This window comes from Amblyomma mixtum, chromosome 2, assembly GCF_055824585.1.
Source record: "Amblyomma mixtum isolate Tamu chromosome 2, ASM5582458v1, whole genome shotgun sequence".
Classification (NCBI taxonomy): domain Eukaryota; kingdom Metazoa; phylum Arthropoda; class Arachnida; order Ixodida; family Ixodidae; genus Amblyomma; species Amblyomma mixtum.
In genome coordinates, this window is record NC_143013.1 from 34630786 (window position 1) to 34643607 (window position 12822).

Here is a 12822-nt window from a genome sequence, read left to right on the forward strand (position 1 = left end):
TTAGTTGCATGCAAACAGAGCTACTTAAGTAGACTAAAAAGGCACAGAGAATGGGAAGTCTGTCATGTTTGCGTTCAGATATGTACTAATTACCCCACTTCAACATACGATGGCGATAAGCCGTGGTCTGCAGTGTGACAAGCTCGCCGCAGATTTGTGGGCCAAACAACTTTCCCGTGCTCCTTCGCAGAATCTCCGGCCGTCGAGCTCTTGAGATTAGGCGGAAGAACTACATAGAAGGGCTGTAGCAGTGTGCGGAAACGCTTAACAGGCGTAGTGTCCATGCCATCCAGCAGATGCATTGAGGCATTGAGGCGGCATAAGCCAAAAAATCTGCGTTGGGTCGGAGGCGATGCATGTTTTGGTAGATGAGGAACCCAGAAAGATGGCGCACATAAAGGCCTTGCGGCATTCGAAGCAGTGGTGTAAAATAAGCGCTGGAGACATGACAGGTGAACTGGCAGCTCCGATCGAGTCATTTACCGGTGAGCGGTTAGGTGAACAGGCTGGCAAGCATTGGTAGTTAGCTGCTGTGAAACTGTGAATCAAATTTTGAGTGGTTAGAGATGATCAATCGATCGGTAAGGCTGTATCTGTAGCAGTGGCGGTGGGGTTTGCTAGTTGGCACCACAGAGCGAAAATGGGTCGAAAAAGCATCCTGTTGCTTTTGATATGATTTAATACGGTACGTACCCCCTGTGGGGAAGTGGTCTGAAATTGGTGTAGAGCCCGCGAAAATAGATGGAAAACAAATAAATGAAAAGATAATTGGGATTTAGCAAAGAAGATTTTTTTAAAAGGTAGTGCTTTCCTCAAATATCTTTTGTTAGCGCCTTCCTCCCTCTTACCCCGACCTATATATGTGATCCAGTAATACGCGTTGTGGGGCTAGTTGGTTCATACTCAGATTTCTTCGCACATTCGCACAGAAAGACGACACAGTAAGACACAGTAAGGCTAGTTGGTTCATACTCAGATTTCTTCGTACATTCGCACAGAAAGACGACACAGTAAGACAAGGTAGACAGGACGGAGTGCTCCGTCCTGTCTACCTTGTCTTATTGTGTCGTCTTTCTGTGCGCATAAAAGAAATCTGACTATAGATGTGCAATGAGGAAGACAAGAACTTCAGTAAAAATCGAGGCGCTGTTATATTTCAGGGCCTTTTTAGATCCGGTCTTGGTGCAGTTGCGATATTTGCTTTATGTGATTGTCTAAACTAAGTTGTCCACCAAGTTCGTGGCCTGAGTGAGCTACATATGTCCGAAGTAAAGAAGATATTTTGTGTTGCTGACTCTGGCAATGGGCCATTTCACTTAGCATAAAAGGGCATCACTACGAGATCCTAGCGTAAAAAAGTATTTTTTTTTGCAGACGCCGGCGACTGCTTTTGTAAGTTCTGAGGTGGGGACAATAAAAATGCAGCTTGCTTGGAAGTAATTGTGGTTGTTTCCGTGTGCGTTGAAGCCCTTTTGTCCATAAAGTCGGCGATGTCCGTCGTGACGGCAACCCAATAATTTATTGTGCCTGCCAAAGGGTTGAGGAGCTGTCCAGAAAAAAACGGCACGTGCGTTAATGTTGCTTTGACTTGTTACTTACATAAGTGATACTCCATCTCGAACGTATGCTTAGAGGTTTGTGTATTTGTCACTCGTTCAGTTTCACTTCCTTTCGTTCACTCTTGCGTAAAGTTTGCTTCTTTTCTCATTTCTGCACTCGTTCCTGTCCTGTACATACATTCCCATTAGAGGTGTCTGGTCACTCCGTTGAATCTTGCCTGTGTTACGGTTTCACTGTAACTTTTTCTTCGTAATTACAAAATTTTTGGCAGCGGCATGCATTACCGTTTAAGCTATGTACATGCACGGTCCACCAGAATGAAAACGAAGTGGACACTCAGGCGCTGGATCGAAGGTAAATTAAATTAAAGGCCCAATACTGCCGCTTGACTGACGTCCGTTCAAGACAGATGCAGGCTGCTTTCCACATCACCCGGGTACGCTTCAATTCGTGTATGAACTTCATTACCGAAGATCACACGCCGAGAAAACTCTCAAGGTTGCCGCTTGGCTTTATCGCTTGCTTTCTTTAAAGGGATCGGCACGATGCGATGGTTGCGCTGATGGAACGCAGAAAGACTGCTCGGACGGTAGACTGCTGCTGTACACTTGAAAAGATGGTGCATATACCCACAAGGGCGACTGGCCAGATAGCGAAGAATTCAACGCCTAGTATTAAGAATGGGTTTTAAAGAAAAAATAGAAAGAAAAAGAGTAATCTACAAATTCACCAATCTTCAGTAATCTACAACTGACTTCAACTGAACACGAACTGAAGCCCAGAAAAAACGACGCGATCTACCCAGAGGACTATGAGTCACAATGGGCACACTGTGGCATGGACGCGGAGCTATACTACATGGTTTGGGCCTGCCAAGACAACACGGAAATAGAAAGGATAGCAGAGCCGACTATTGAGCACTGGGAGGAATTTCTGTCCAGCTTAGACCAGAAAATTCATCAGGAGCTGACCGAAAGGGCAAGAGCAGCTGCAATGTCCAATGGCCTCCCGGAGGCTGTGGGGGTTTTAATTGGGGAGATAAATACGTTCTGCCGCGTTTAACCGCGGCTGACCCAGTTCAAAGCCGCCGGGACCCACCCCGTGGTCGCGTACGTTACCGAGCGCACGCCGACCACGGCGGGCCTTGCTCCGAGGGAACAAAGGAACGACACACTGGCTTACACAAACCGGCATTTATTGCTACAAGAACAATAATGCCAGCTAGCAACAAAATACGCTGAGGAATCGAGGGCGTCCGACTCATCAGCACGGTTACGAGCGAGCGTTCGCCCACGCTAGGGCAAGAGGGAAACTCCGAGGCCGGACGGGACGAGCTGGCGGGAGCATGTTCCCATCACGAGGCGCTCGCCGGGGAAGAGCGGAGCGCCGCGCGACACGTTCGAACGCGGCCAAATCCCTAACCGAAGAGGGCCGCCTCCCTCTAGCGCCCGCGCAGCAATCACGCCATCCGTGGCGCTCATGGATGGATGGATGGATGGATGGATGGATGGATGGATGGATGGATGGATGGATGGATGGATAGGAGCGCCCCCTTTGAAACGAGGTGGTGGCAATTGCCACCATGCTCAGCTTTTCTTTCTTTACTATTTTTTTTTTGTTTACTGTGTTGGCAATTCTCATTAAGATTCGCCATCATCTTTACCTACGGTTTCGTACAATTCTCCCCTGATGCCACATCTCTGCTTTTCAGCCACCAATCCTCCAATCGGTTTTTGCTAACTTCCACTGCAGATCTATTTACATGACCACTGTTATCTTTAAACCCTAGGGCCTCAGGTAGAGTGACTCTGCCTACATCGACATCCGGATGGATACCATCACATTTGAGTATGAGGTGTTCGATTGTTTCCACAGATCTACCACACACTGCACATGTCTCATCGTCTTCGTTAAATTTCTTTTTGTAGCTGCGCGTTCTAAGACACCGTGACCTAGCTTCAAAAAGTAGGGCACTGCCTCTTGAGTTATCATAGAAAATTTTTTTCCTGATCTGCCTTTTCCAGTATCGATATAGTTCTACACTATGTTTCTTTTCCATTGAATTCATCCTATTTTTAAGTTCCGCGTTTTTAACCTGTCTCTTTCTTTCTCCGTCCTCATGACCGGCATACTTACTGGTTAGTTTTCTAGTTCTTTTCCGCCACTGTACGCGGGCAAAGATGAGGGCTCTATTACGGTGATGGGCGGGTAATCCCAAAATGGGCTGCGCCTACATCACCGTGAGGGAGCCGCACTGGTTTTGAGAGGGCAAAAAGCTAGCATTCCCGCCTTCTGCCTACATGGGTCCCGCGTAGGAAATACAGGGGCTAAACATTGGGCTTTACAATGGTGAAGCGCTATAGGCATGCAGTTTGGCTGTCTGAGCAACACCTGCGTTGGTCCCGCATGGGCTAGGCATGGGCGCATTTGCCTTTCCCACCTGTTATCCGCCTGTAACCTAAGTCGGGTATGAAAGGGCTAAGCATGGGCTGCATGCAGTTCGCGTGCATGGAAGATGCGGTACATAAGATGGTGAAGTGCGGGCAACTCCAATAGAGGCTGCCCATGCAGAACCCTGACGGATCCAAGGAGGTTGCGTGGGGGCAAACGTCCAGTATTCCCGCCTGCAGCCTATACAAAGGTCCTGCGCAGAAAATGCATGGGCTGCTCATTGGGCATATCTGCCGTTCCCACATCTTCGCCGCCTGTATCCTACATATCTGGCAGAAAGGGGCTAAGCGTGGGCTACGCAGTGGCGAAGCATGCAGTACATTGGCTACTGCGCTCCTCACTTCAAAGTGCTGGCGGCCGATGATGAGTCAATTTTCAGCGTACCGGGATTTCTCTCAGCAATTAAAAATTTGCTCAATTATGTTGAAATATGGTGTGATGTTTCACACTACATCAAGGGAATTGGCTCATGAGCCGCAAAAAAAAAAGAACTATGCAGAATGATTAATAGAAAAAGTATCGGCTGAGCTGCCGTATTTTCCGCCGCTTCACAAGTCCCTCCTGTTTGTACATATTTCGGAACCTTGAAGAATGCCCCCACTTATCTTTGTGATCTCTTCTGGCGCCTGCAGGTGTTGAAGTACAATAGCGCCGATGTGACGTAGCGCAAAAAGAGAGTGTTGATTTGCATAAGAACCACTTACCTGCATTTATTTTTCTCAGGCCTTATAAGTTATTGCAAAATACATAATCTACATCTACAGCTATTAGATGCAGAAAAATACGAAAATAGTACAGTAATTCTAGAATGCGTAGTTCTTGTAGTTCGTTGTAATCAAAGACTGGAAAAAAAGTTATGAACCCTACTACTGCTGATATGCATTCATAGATGAAACTACAGAACATTGCCGAATTAAAAAAGTGATGCAGCGTAAAAACCATAGATTGATAGTTCATATAATAATAATCGGACATCGAGATGAGCACTCTCTTTTGATAAACCGGGCTCCCAGAACACTAATTGAACATGAGAAAATCAGGGCGTTAATTAGGAACTTATGTCAAATGACTACGCGCAATCACACGAGAGAAAAATAGCGAACTGTGCCCTTAATTTTAATAAAGCATGGATAACATGTAAAGCTACGGCGGCAAGAAATGAAAAATTGTTTAGTCGAATAAAAGTCAAGAAGATAGCGGCGAATGCCCCTCAAAGGTGGCCTTCCAGCTAATGGCGCCGACCAGTTCTCATGACTTCACGGTTGCAGTACAGCAGAGGCTAGTCAGGAAAGGGAAGGAAGGGAAGGAACAACGGCCGTTGTTCTGGCTAGGGTTGCGTAAGGTTGAAGGAGGAAAGTTGGAGGTAGGGTGCAGGGTCGCTTGCAGCGAGGAGCACTCCCGACGGCACGGGGACAAAGGGGGTGTCGCATGCACGCGCGCGCCTGTGTATGTGATTGTCAATGCAGCGAGGGACAGCAGTGCTTTCACATTGCCACACGTAAGAATTTATAAGTGTGTCTGCAGAAGTTTTATTTCTTTGTCTTTGTGGAATCTGGATTGCAGTTAAGCCTTCGTTTCTACTGTGTTTTTAAATTTCTTTACTTGCGTGCATGGTTCGGTTTACCTACTTTTTTTAGCTGCTGTTTTCCGTTTTCCCTGCCCCCTCCACACACGCTCTCTCTCTCTCTCTCTCTCTCACACACACACACACACACACGCACGCACGCACGCGCACACACACACGCATACGCACACGCACATGCACACGCACGCACGCACGCACGCACACACACACACACACACACACACACACACACACACACACACACACACACACACACACACACACACACACACACACACACACACACACACACACACACACACACACACACACACACTTGTTTGTGGTGCAGACACATTCTCACATAACTACATTAGTAAGGCAAGAATAATTGCAAGAATATGGTTGGGCGCCAAGCTTAGAAATTTCGCTGGCGCGCGTCTTTGGCGTGGACACCGCAGGACTACGAAATGGACATGTACTTTCGTCAAGCGTGGCGTGATCCGAGGATATCGCTGCGCCGCTTCGGCCACACCGAGAACCTGACGGTGAACGGAGCCGCGCTGCTGGGGCGCATGTGGAAGCCCGACCTGTACTTCGTCAACGCCAAGGAGGTGCGCACGCACAGCGTGACCATGCCAAACCAGCTGCTGCGGCTCTCCCCGGACGGCGACGTGCTCGTCAGCATCAGGTGCGCAGTCGATGTGAAACACACTGTCGCGAGCGCCGCCATCCGCGGTGCAAAAGCCAAAGCGTAATGCAGAATGATATGATATTGCGCAGGTTGAGCCTGAAACTATCCTGCCTGATGTACTTCTACTACTTTCCTTTCGACAAACAAAAGTGCTTTGCTCAGCTCCGTCCTTGTAAGTCGACATTTCATTCTAATTTGAATTATTTATTTATTTATTTGAACATACTGTTAGTCCCTTCTTGGGACTGTTACAGGAGTGGATTTATAAATAACAAGATGCAAGTTAACAACACAATAAAACAAAGCCAGCAATCAGGTTTAAAAGACAAGAAATCAGCATTCATATGCGGAATCACATCAAATGAAAAACAGAAAACGGAAGAAAGACAACTCTGGCCTTCAAAACATGTGTTCAAACACGTATCAAAGTATTCATTAATACAATCATACATTTGGTACATTATATACTTCATTCAACGCTCTTTCTGTTTAAATATTTAAATACCTTAGCTGCCCACCTGTTATCGTCCAATTTCCTCAGGCGTTCTTCATATAGTATCTTACTCTTAGCTTCCCGTGCTTCGAACGATGCCCAGCTCATATCCCCTTGTACTGCCTCGTTTGTGGTTTTGCCGTGGGCACCTAGTGCTAATCTTCCAACTGCTCTCTGATTTACGTCTAATCTCGACTGAACTTCTGCCCTTAAGCACAGAACCGCATTGCCGAAAGTAAGTCCCGGCACCATTATTCCTTTCCAAATACCTCTTAGTACTTCATATTTGTTGTACCCCCATAATGCCCTATGTTTCATTATCCCTGCGTCTCTTCGTTCTTTTGCCCTAAGAGCCTATTCATGCTTTTTCCTGTATATCTCTCCTTCGTTTAGCCATATCCCGAGGTATTTGTATTCGGCCACTTTGGGTATTTCGTGGCCTTGTATTGTAAGCACCTGATCAGTTGTATCGTTAAAAACATCACACCTGATTTAGTTGCGCTAAAACTGAATCCTAGAGCGTCTCCTTGGTCTCCACAGCAATTAACCAAAGTTTGTAAATCTTTCTGGCTATCTGCTAACAGTACAATATCGTCCACATACATCAAACCCGGGAGTCGCTGTTCAACTACATTTCCGCCTAATCTGTACGACAGATTATAACCCATATTACTTTCTTCTAGCCTTCTTTCCATATTTATCACTTAAAGCATGAACAGCAGCGATGATAGAGGACAACCCTGCCTTAATCCTTTGTGCGCCCCCACAGTTGTGGTACTTTTTTTCCCTTCCCATGTAATTTCAACTTCATTATCTCGGTAGATTTCCTGTAGAAAATCAATTACCTCATCACCGATACCTAAATCTTTCAATATGCTCCACAGGAGTTCCCTGTTTACGTTATCGTATGCACCGTTTATGTCCAGAAAGGCTAAAAACAGAGGTCTGTTTTCCGCCTTAGCTATTTCTATGCATTGGGTAAGCACGAACAGGCTATCATCTAAGCGCCTACCCCTTCTGAACCCATTCTGAAGTTCTCCGAGTATCCTATTACCTTTTATCCGTGACTGCATTTTTACTTTCTAACAGATTTTATTGTAATAGCGGACAGAAGGATTTTACGTTCATCTTATCTCCTTTCCCTTTATAAATCCAATTCATTTTACTCTGTCTCCAGCTGTGCGGAATTTGCTGATTTTTAATGACTGTCTCCAATGCTTTTATCAGCGCTTCCTTGCTTCTTGAGCCAAGTTCATTAATCAGCTTAACTGGAATTTCGTCTATCTCTGCGGATGTGGTTTTAGGAATATTCGCTTCCGCCTTTTCCCAGTTAAGACTAGTCAGTCTAAGCTGTTCTCCATTGTGCTGTCCTGTGTTGCCGCCTCACTTGGGGAGATTACCCCATTATCGTTGCTAAAAGACGCAGCTATAAATGACGTAACGTAGTTCACAGCATCGTCTCCCTCTAAACATTTTCCCTCAGCATCTATAATCTGTTCTTGCGTTCTTTGATTTGTTTTTCCCAACCAGCTTATATGGTTCCAGAATTTTCTTGGCACCCCTTTATTTGCCTTGCGAACTTCAGCCAGCCATTTATCAGAGGACTGCTTCATTTTAGCCTGGACTAGGACCTGAACTTGCTGTTTCTTTTGTCGATAAGATTCCCATTTTTCGCCTATTTCCTCTTCAGATAACTGCGCCCTCTTTGCTTCTCTGTGTTCCCTTGTAGCCACCCGTGGTTGTTCGATGGCCTCCTTAATTTCCATATTCCACCAGCTTCGTGGCTTCCTCCTTCCTCTCCAGCGGTTTACTCCTTTCACTTGTTTCATTTTTGTAGCGATGAGCAGTTCTAACTGATTATAATGCCACTTTTGCATGTGGCGTTTCTCAATTTCTTCTTCTATATCGGCTGATATTAGCGCTATTTGTTCATCGTTGAATTTTGCGCTGTCTTTTTGACTTCGCTGCATTTCTCTTTTGACTAGGGCTCCCAACTGTAGACTAATACGTCTGTGATCACTTCCTAGGCTATACTTCCCCTCTTCGTCTATTTACATTATTGCGAGCTTGCTATAGATGCCCTGCGACATTAGACAGTAGTCAATGGTTGTTTGCCTGTTACGGGATTCCCACGTGATTTGTCCCTCACATTTAGTTTCTCTATTGACAACAACTAGGTTGTGCAGCTCACACAAGTCTAGCATTAACTTCCCGTTACAATCTGTGTATCCATCCAGATCCTCGATGTCGCCGTTCATGTCTCCAAGCAAAATAATATCGACACCGTCTCCAATCTGCTTTATATCGTCATTGAGGCACTTAACTAGATCCTTGTTTTCTTGCCTGCATTTGTCCCCGGTCCCTAAATAAACTAACCCTAGCCATGTCCTTTTGCCAGCAATTGTACCTGATACCCAGACATGTTCTTTGAAGTTGAATTTATTCTTTGCCAATTTGTTCCTTGATGTATCAGCATACCTACTCCTCCTACCTTCTTCTCCGTTGTTGTTCTGTTGCACCCTTCCCAGACATAGCCATCGATGAAAGGTGGATCTTCTAGATCCTTCAGATGTGTCTCGCATACAGCGTACACACCTACTGCTTCGTCCTTTAACTGCTGTTCTATTTCTAGCCACTTCGCTCTCTTTCTACCCCCTTGCATGTTTATGTAACTGATCCTGGCGTTAAATTTCTTTTTCATAGTTTTCTTTCTGGGCCTCCTAGTGGCCATTTTGTTGGGCTCAGCCGCCATTGTTACATTTACATTGCATCTACCTACCCCTACGCCCAGAGCCACCGTGGACCCCCTAAAAAAGCTACCGCTCGGCCTCCCAGGCGCCAGCCTATCTCTTCTCCTACCTTTCCACTGAAATGGATGCCATCTCGTCCAAAGTCTCTGCCCGTACTTGCTCTGTGCACTTCCTTGTTTATGTCTACCACTTCAAAGCCTTTCTCGGGGCCTAACTGCCTTATCTCTTGATTAAGATTCACAACGTCTTTAGCAACCTCTACATTCCTTCCTTGTACCTCCGGCACTGTACACACCACGATCTGCGCTTGCTGTGCTATCGCCCTTATACCGTCAACTCCCTCAGTTAAGCTTTTCCCTACTCGTGCGGCGTTACCATTCTGGACATCATTTAGCCCCGCCGCTACCACTATCAAGTTACGCCTTGTAACCTTCTCGGAAAGTTCATTTTTTGTCGCTTTCAGAACATCGTCCATTGTCCTTCCCGGAAGCACCCCGACTGCTACCCTCCTATCACCCTTCACACGGTCCAGAATAGCTCTTTTGCAGCGCCCCATGTTTGAGTCACCAGCGATAAGCACTAGCGTACTCTGCCCCTCCCTCCTATCTTCCGGATCTTGCTGCCTCTTATCAGCGACTGTGACCTCATTTCCTGGAATTAGCTCCTGGAACATAATCGCTTCGAATCCAGCGCCCTTCCGTGTTAGTTAAAGTAAATAACACGACTAAAGAAGGTGCATTGCGGGGAAGCAACACTACACCGTGAACACGGCTAAGGAGGGTGCATTGTGGGGAAGCCAACCACAGGGGACGAGGTCCCCGCAAGGCCGACTGCCAATTATTGTTATAATTAAAAATGTTTACATCATCATCATCTACAGATTCAAACAGGAGATGCAAAAGAAACACGAGTGTGCAGGAAGAAAACGACGCTCTTGACACTCGGCGCGAGGAGACATAATCACACACAAAAAAGAAGAGAAATAATGGCAAACTATTCGTAAGTAAAATCAGACGGCTTCTGTTTCAGACGCATTCAGGCGAATGTAGCAAGCACAACTTTACTAAAATTAAAGCAGCGACTGTTGCAGCATTTTGCTGGGACTGCCAGCACCGCGCTCACTTAATGACTCCGTCATCTACACAAGAACAGCCCCCCAAAATTTGAGATTAAGCCAAACTTCTTTGCTTTCACTAACACCAACATTCGCGCGCGCTCTGCGCCTTGGCCCCACCCTTGGCACCTGCCGCGATCACCGCGAGACCCCGGGAAGCAAGACTAAATTCTATTTACGACGCGTCTAAATTATCGCTCCTCTGGATTTCACAGCGTGCGCGTTCATCCAGAGACAAAGGCGAGTTCATCCCTCGACTCGCATTCGTTCCGGCACTTGGATTCTGACCTGCTGCCCGTCGCCGTAAAAAAGCGGCTACGGGAGACTGAACGCCAGAACTAGTCGTCCAGAGCAGCCCTCGGGGTCGACTACTCGAGTCATGAGCGATGCTGTGCCGACCCCAGAGGCCCTTCTACGAACCTCTGATGGCGGGTGCTTCGCCGTGCTCAAGGAGAACCTCAGCGCCTGCAGCGAGTACTTCGACGCGCTCTTCAACGGGCCGCTGTCCCAGGCAAGTCGAGGTGACTTCCTCATCCCCGGGGTAAGCAAGGAGGCGCTGAAGGCTGTCGTGAATTACGCGAGCGTCGGCGACGCGGCGATCACGGCCGACAATGTCGAAGACCTCACCGTCGCCGCGGACCAGTTGCTCGTTCAGGGCCTGCTCAGTGAGTGCTGTGCGTTCATGTCGCGAAACCTGGACGTGGAGAACTGCGTCATGGTCCTCGAAATGGCGCTCTTCTTTCACCTGGAACCATTACACAAGCAGGCGCTCCGTTTCATGCTGGACAATTTCGAGCGGGTATACGCGGACAAAGGCGACTTCCACAGGCTGAGCCTGCAGAACCTCGAGAGCTTGTTGGCGTCGGACGAGCTCAAGGTACAAAGGGAAGAGATCGTCTGGGAAGCCACCGTGTTCTGGATCAAGGCGAATCTTAAAGAGCGCAGAATGTGCTTAAATAGGCTGCTGCCGCACATCCGGCTCTGTTTAATGAAGGGGAGCTACTTGAGAAAGGTTGTCATGCGGAACTCGCTCGTCTCCAACAACCCTCTCTGCAAGACGATCGTCAAGCGCTGTCACAGGATTCAGCAGTCTGAACACGACGCGCGCATTTTAAATCCGAGCCGCAGCTTATTCGTGCAACGAGTGCCAACTGATATCATGTTCGTCTACGGCGGGATTCACCGCGGATATAAGAGCAACACCTGGGAAGTATACGACCACAAGACCAACGAATGGAACACTGTGCAAACGGACTTCAGGCAGGATCTAGTCTTCGGCCTGCAGTGTGTCTCTGTAGGACACAGAATCTACGTCATGGGTGCCGACATCGCCAAGCTGAGCCCGTTCTGCTACTGTTTCGACGCGGTCTCTGTAAAGTGGTTGCCCATCACGCCCATGAAGCATCTCCGGGCGTTCTTTGGCATAGCCGTTCTCGATCACTGCGTTTACTGTATCGGTGGCTCGCCCAACGGGATCGTCACGCTTGACACGGCCGAAGAATACGACACGATCACGGACTCGTGGCGAACTGTAGGTCGCATGAACCACCCTCGGCTCGGCGCCAGCGCCACCTCCTATGCGGGACGTGTCTATATAGTGGGCGGTTTGTCCACCGAAGACCTACTTCGGTCCGCAGAAGCATATGATCCCGTGACCGACAGGTGGACTGTTCTAGCTCCTATGAAGACTGAACGGCTCTTCCACAGTCTGGTGACGTACAGAGACAAAATTTACGTGGTGGGTGGCCTATCGTGCAAGGCGAACATCTGCGAGGTCTACGACCCAAAGAGTGGGAAGTGGTCCAAGGGCTCCAAGACCAAGACCTTTACGGACAAGGTCGTGGCGGTTGTCCTGGACGACAAGATCTACGCCATCGGCGAGGCCAACCAGAAGGACTGCAAGCGCTGCCTCGAGTATTTCTCGGGCGACGACCGGAAGTGGCACGCGGTTCCGGGTTACGCGCCTCCGCGGTGGTTTTACTCGGCCTGTGTGCTCAGGAACTTGCCTAATGCGAAGGACTACATCAAGAGGCCTAACCACATGGGCTCGAAATTTGCTTGCGCCGTGTTGTGAAAGCTGTCAGTAGCATGAAATTCAATGATAAGTTAAAACGTTCTATATAGCGTTTACCTTTTTTTTAACGCTATGATGCATTTAACGCCTACATTTGCGGTTCTCGTCGTCAAAGTCATGGT

General features: G+C 47.7%; 2 protein-coding genes across 2 annotated transcripts; both read left to right on the forward strand.

Moving 5' to 3' along the window:
- Window positions 1-6045: 6045 nt before the first annotated feature.
- On the forward strand, window positions 6046-10968 carry LOC149358942 (gamma-aminobutyric acid receptor subunit delta-like). Its single transcript, XM_089567590.1, has 2 exons — window positions 6046-6266; window positions 10842-10968. The coding sequence occupies exons 1-2, from the start codon at window positions 6046-6048 to the stop codon at window positions 10966-10968; spliced, it is 348 nt and encodes a 115-aa protein (XP_089423716.1).
- Window positions 10969-11005: 37 nt separating this feature from the next.
- On the forward strand, window positions 11006-12700 carry LOC149358943 (kelch-like protein 10). Its single transcript, XM_089568941.1, has one exon. The coding sequence runs from the start codon at window positions 11006-11008 to the stop codon at window positions 12698-12700; it is 1695 nt and encodes a 564-aa protein (XP_089425067.1).
- Window positions 12701-12822: the final 122 nt, after the last annotated feature.

Excerpts from the sequence above, each read along its gene's own strand:
- LOC149358942 (XM_089567590.1), top strand. The coding sequence starts at position 6,046 with ATGGACATGTACTTTCGTCAAGCGTGGCGTGATCCGAGGATATCGCTG. Across the intron at positions 6,267-10,841 it reads GACGTGCTCGTCAGCATCAG|CGTGCGCGTTCATCCAGAGA; the intron begins GTGCGCAGTCGA and ends TGGATTTCACAG.
- LOC149358943 (XM_089568941.1), top strand. The coding sequence starts at position 11,006 with ATGAGCGATGCTGTGCCGACCCCAGAGGCCCTTCTACGAACCTCTGAT.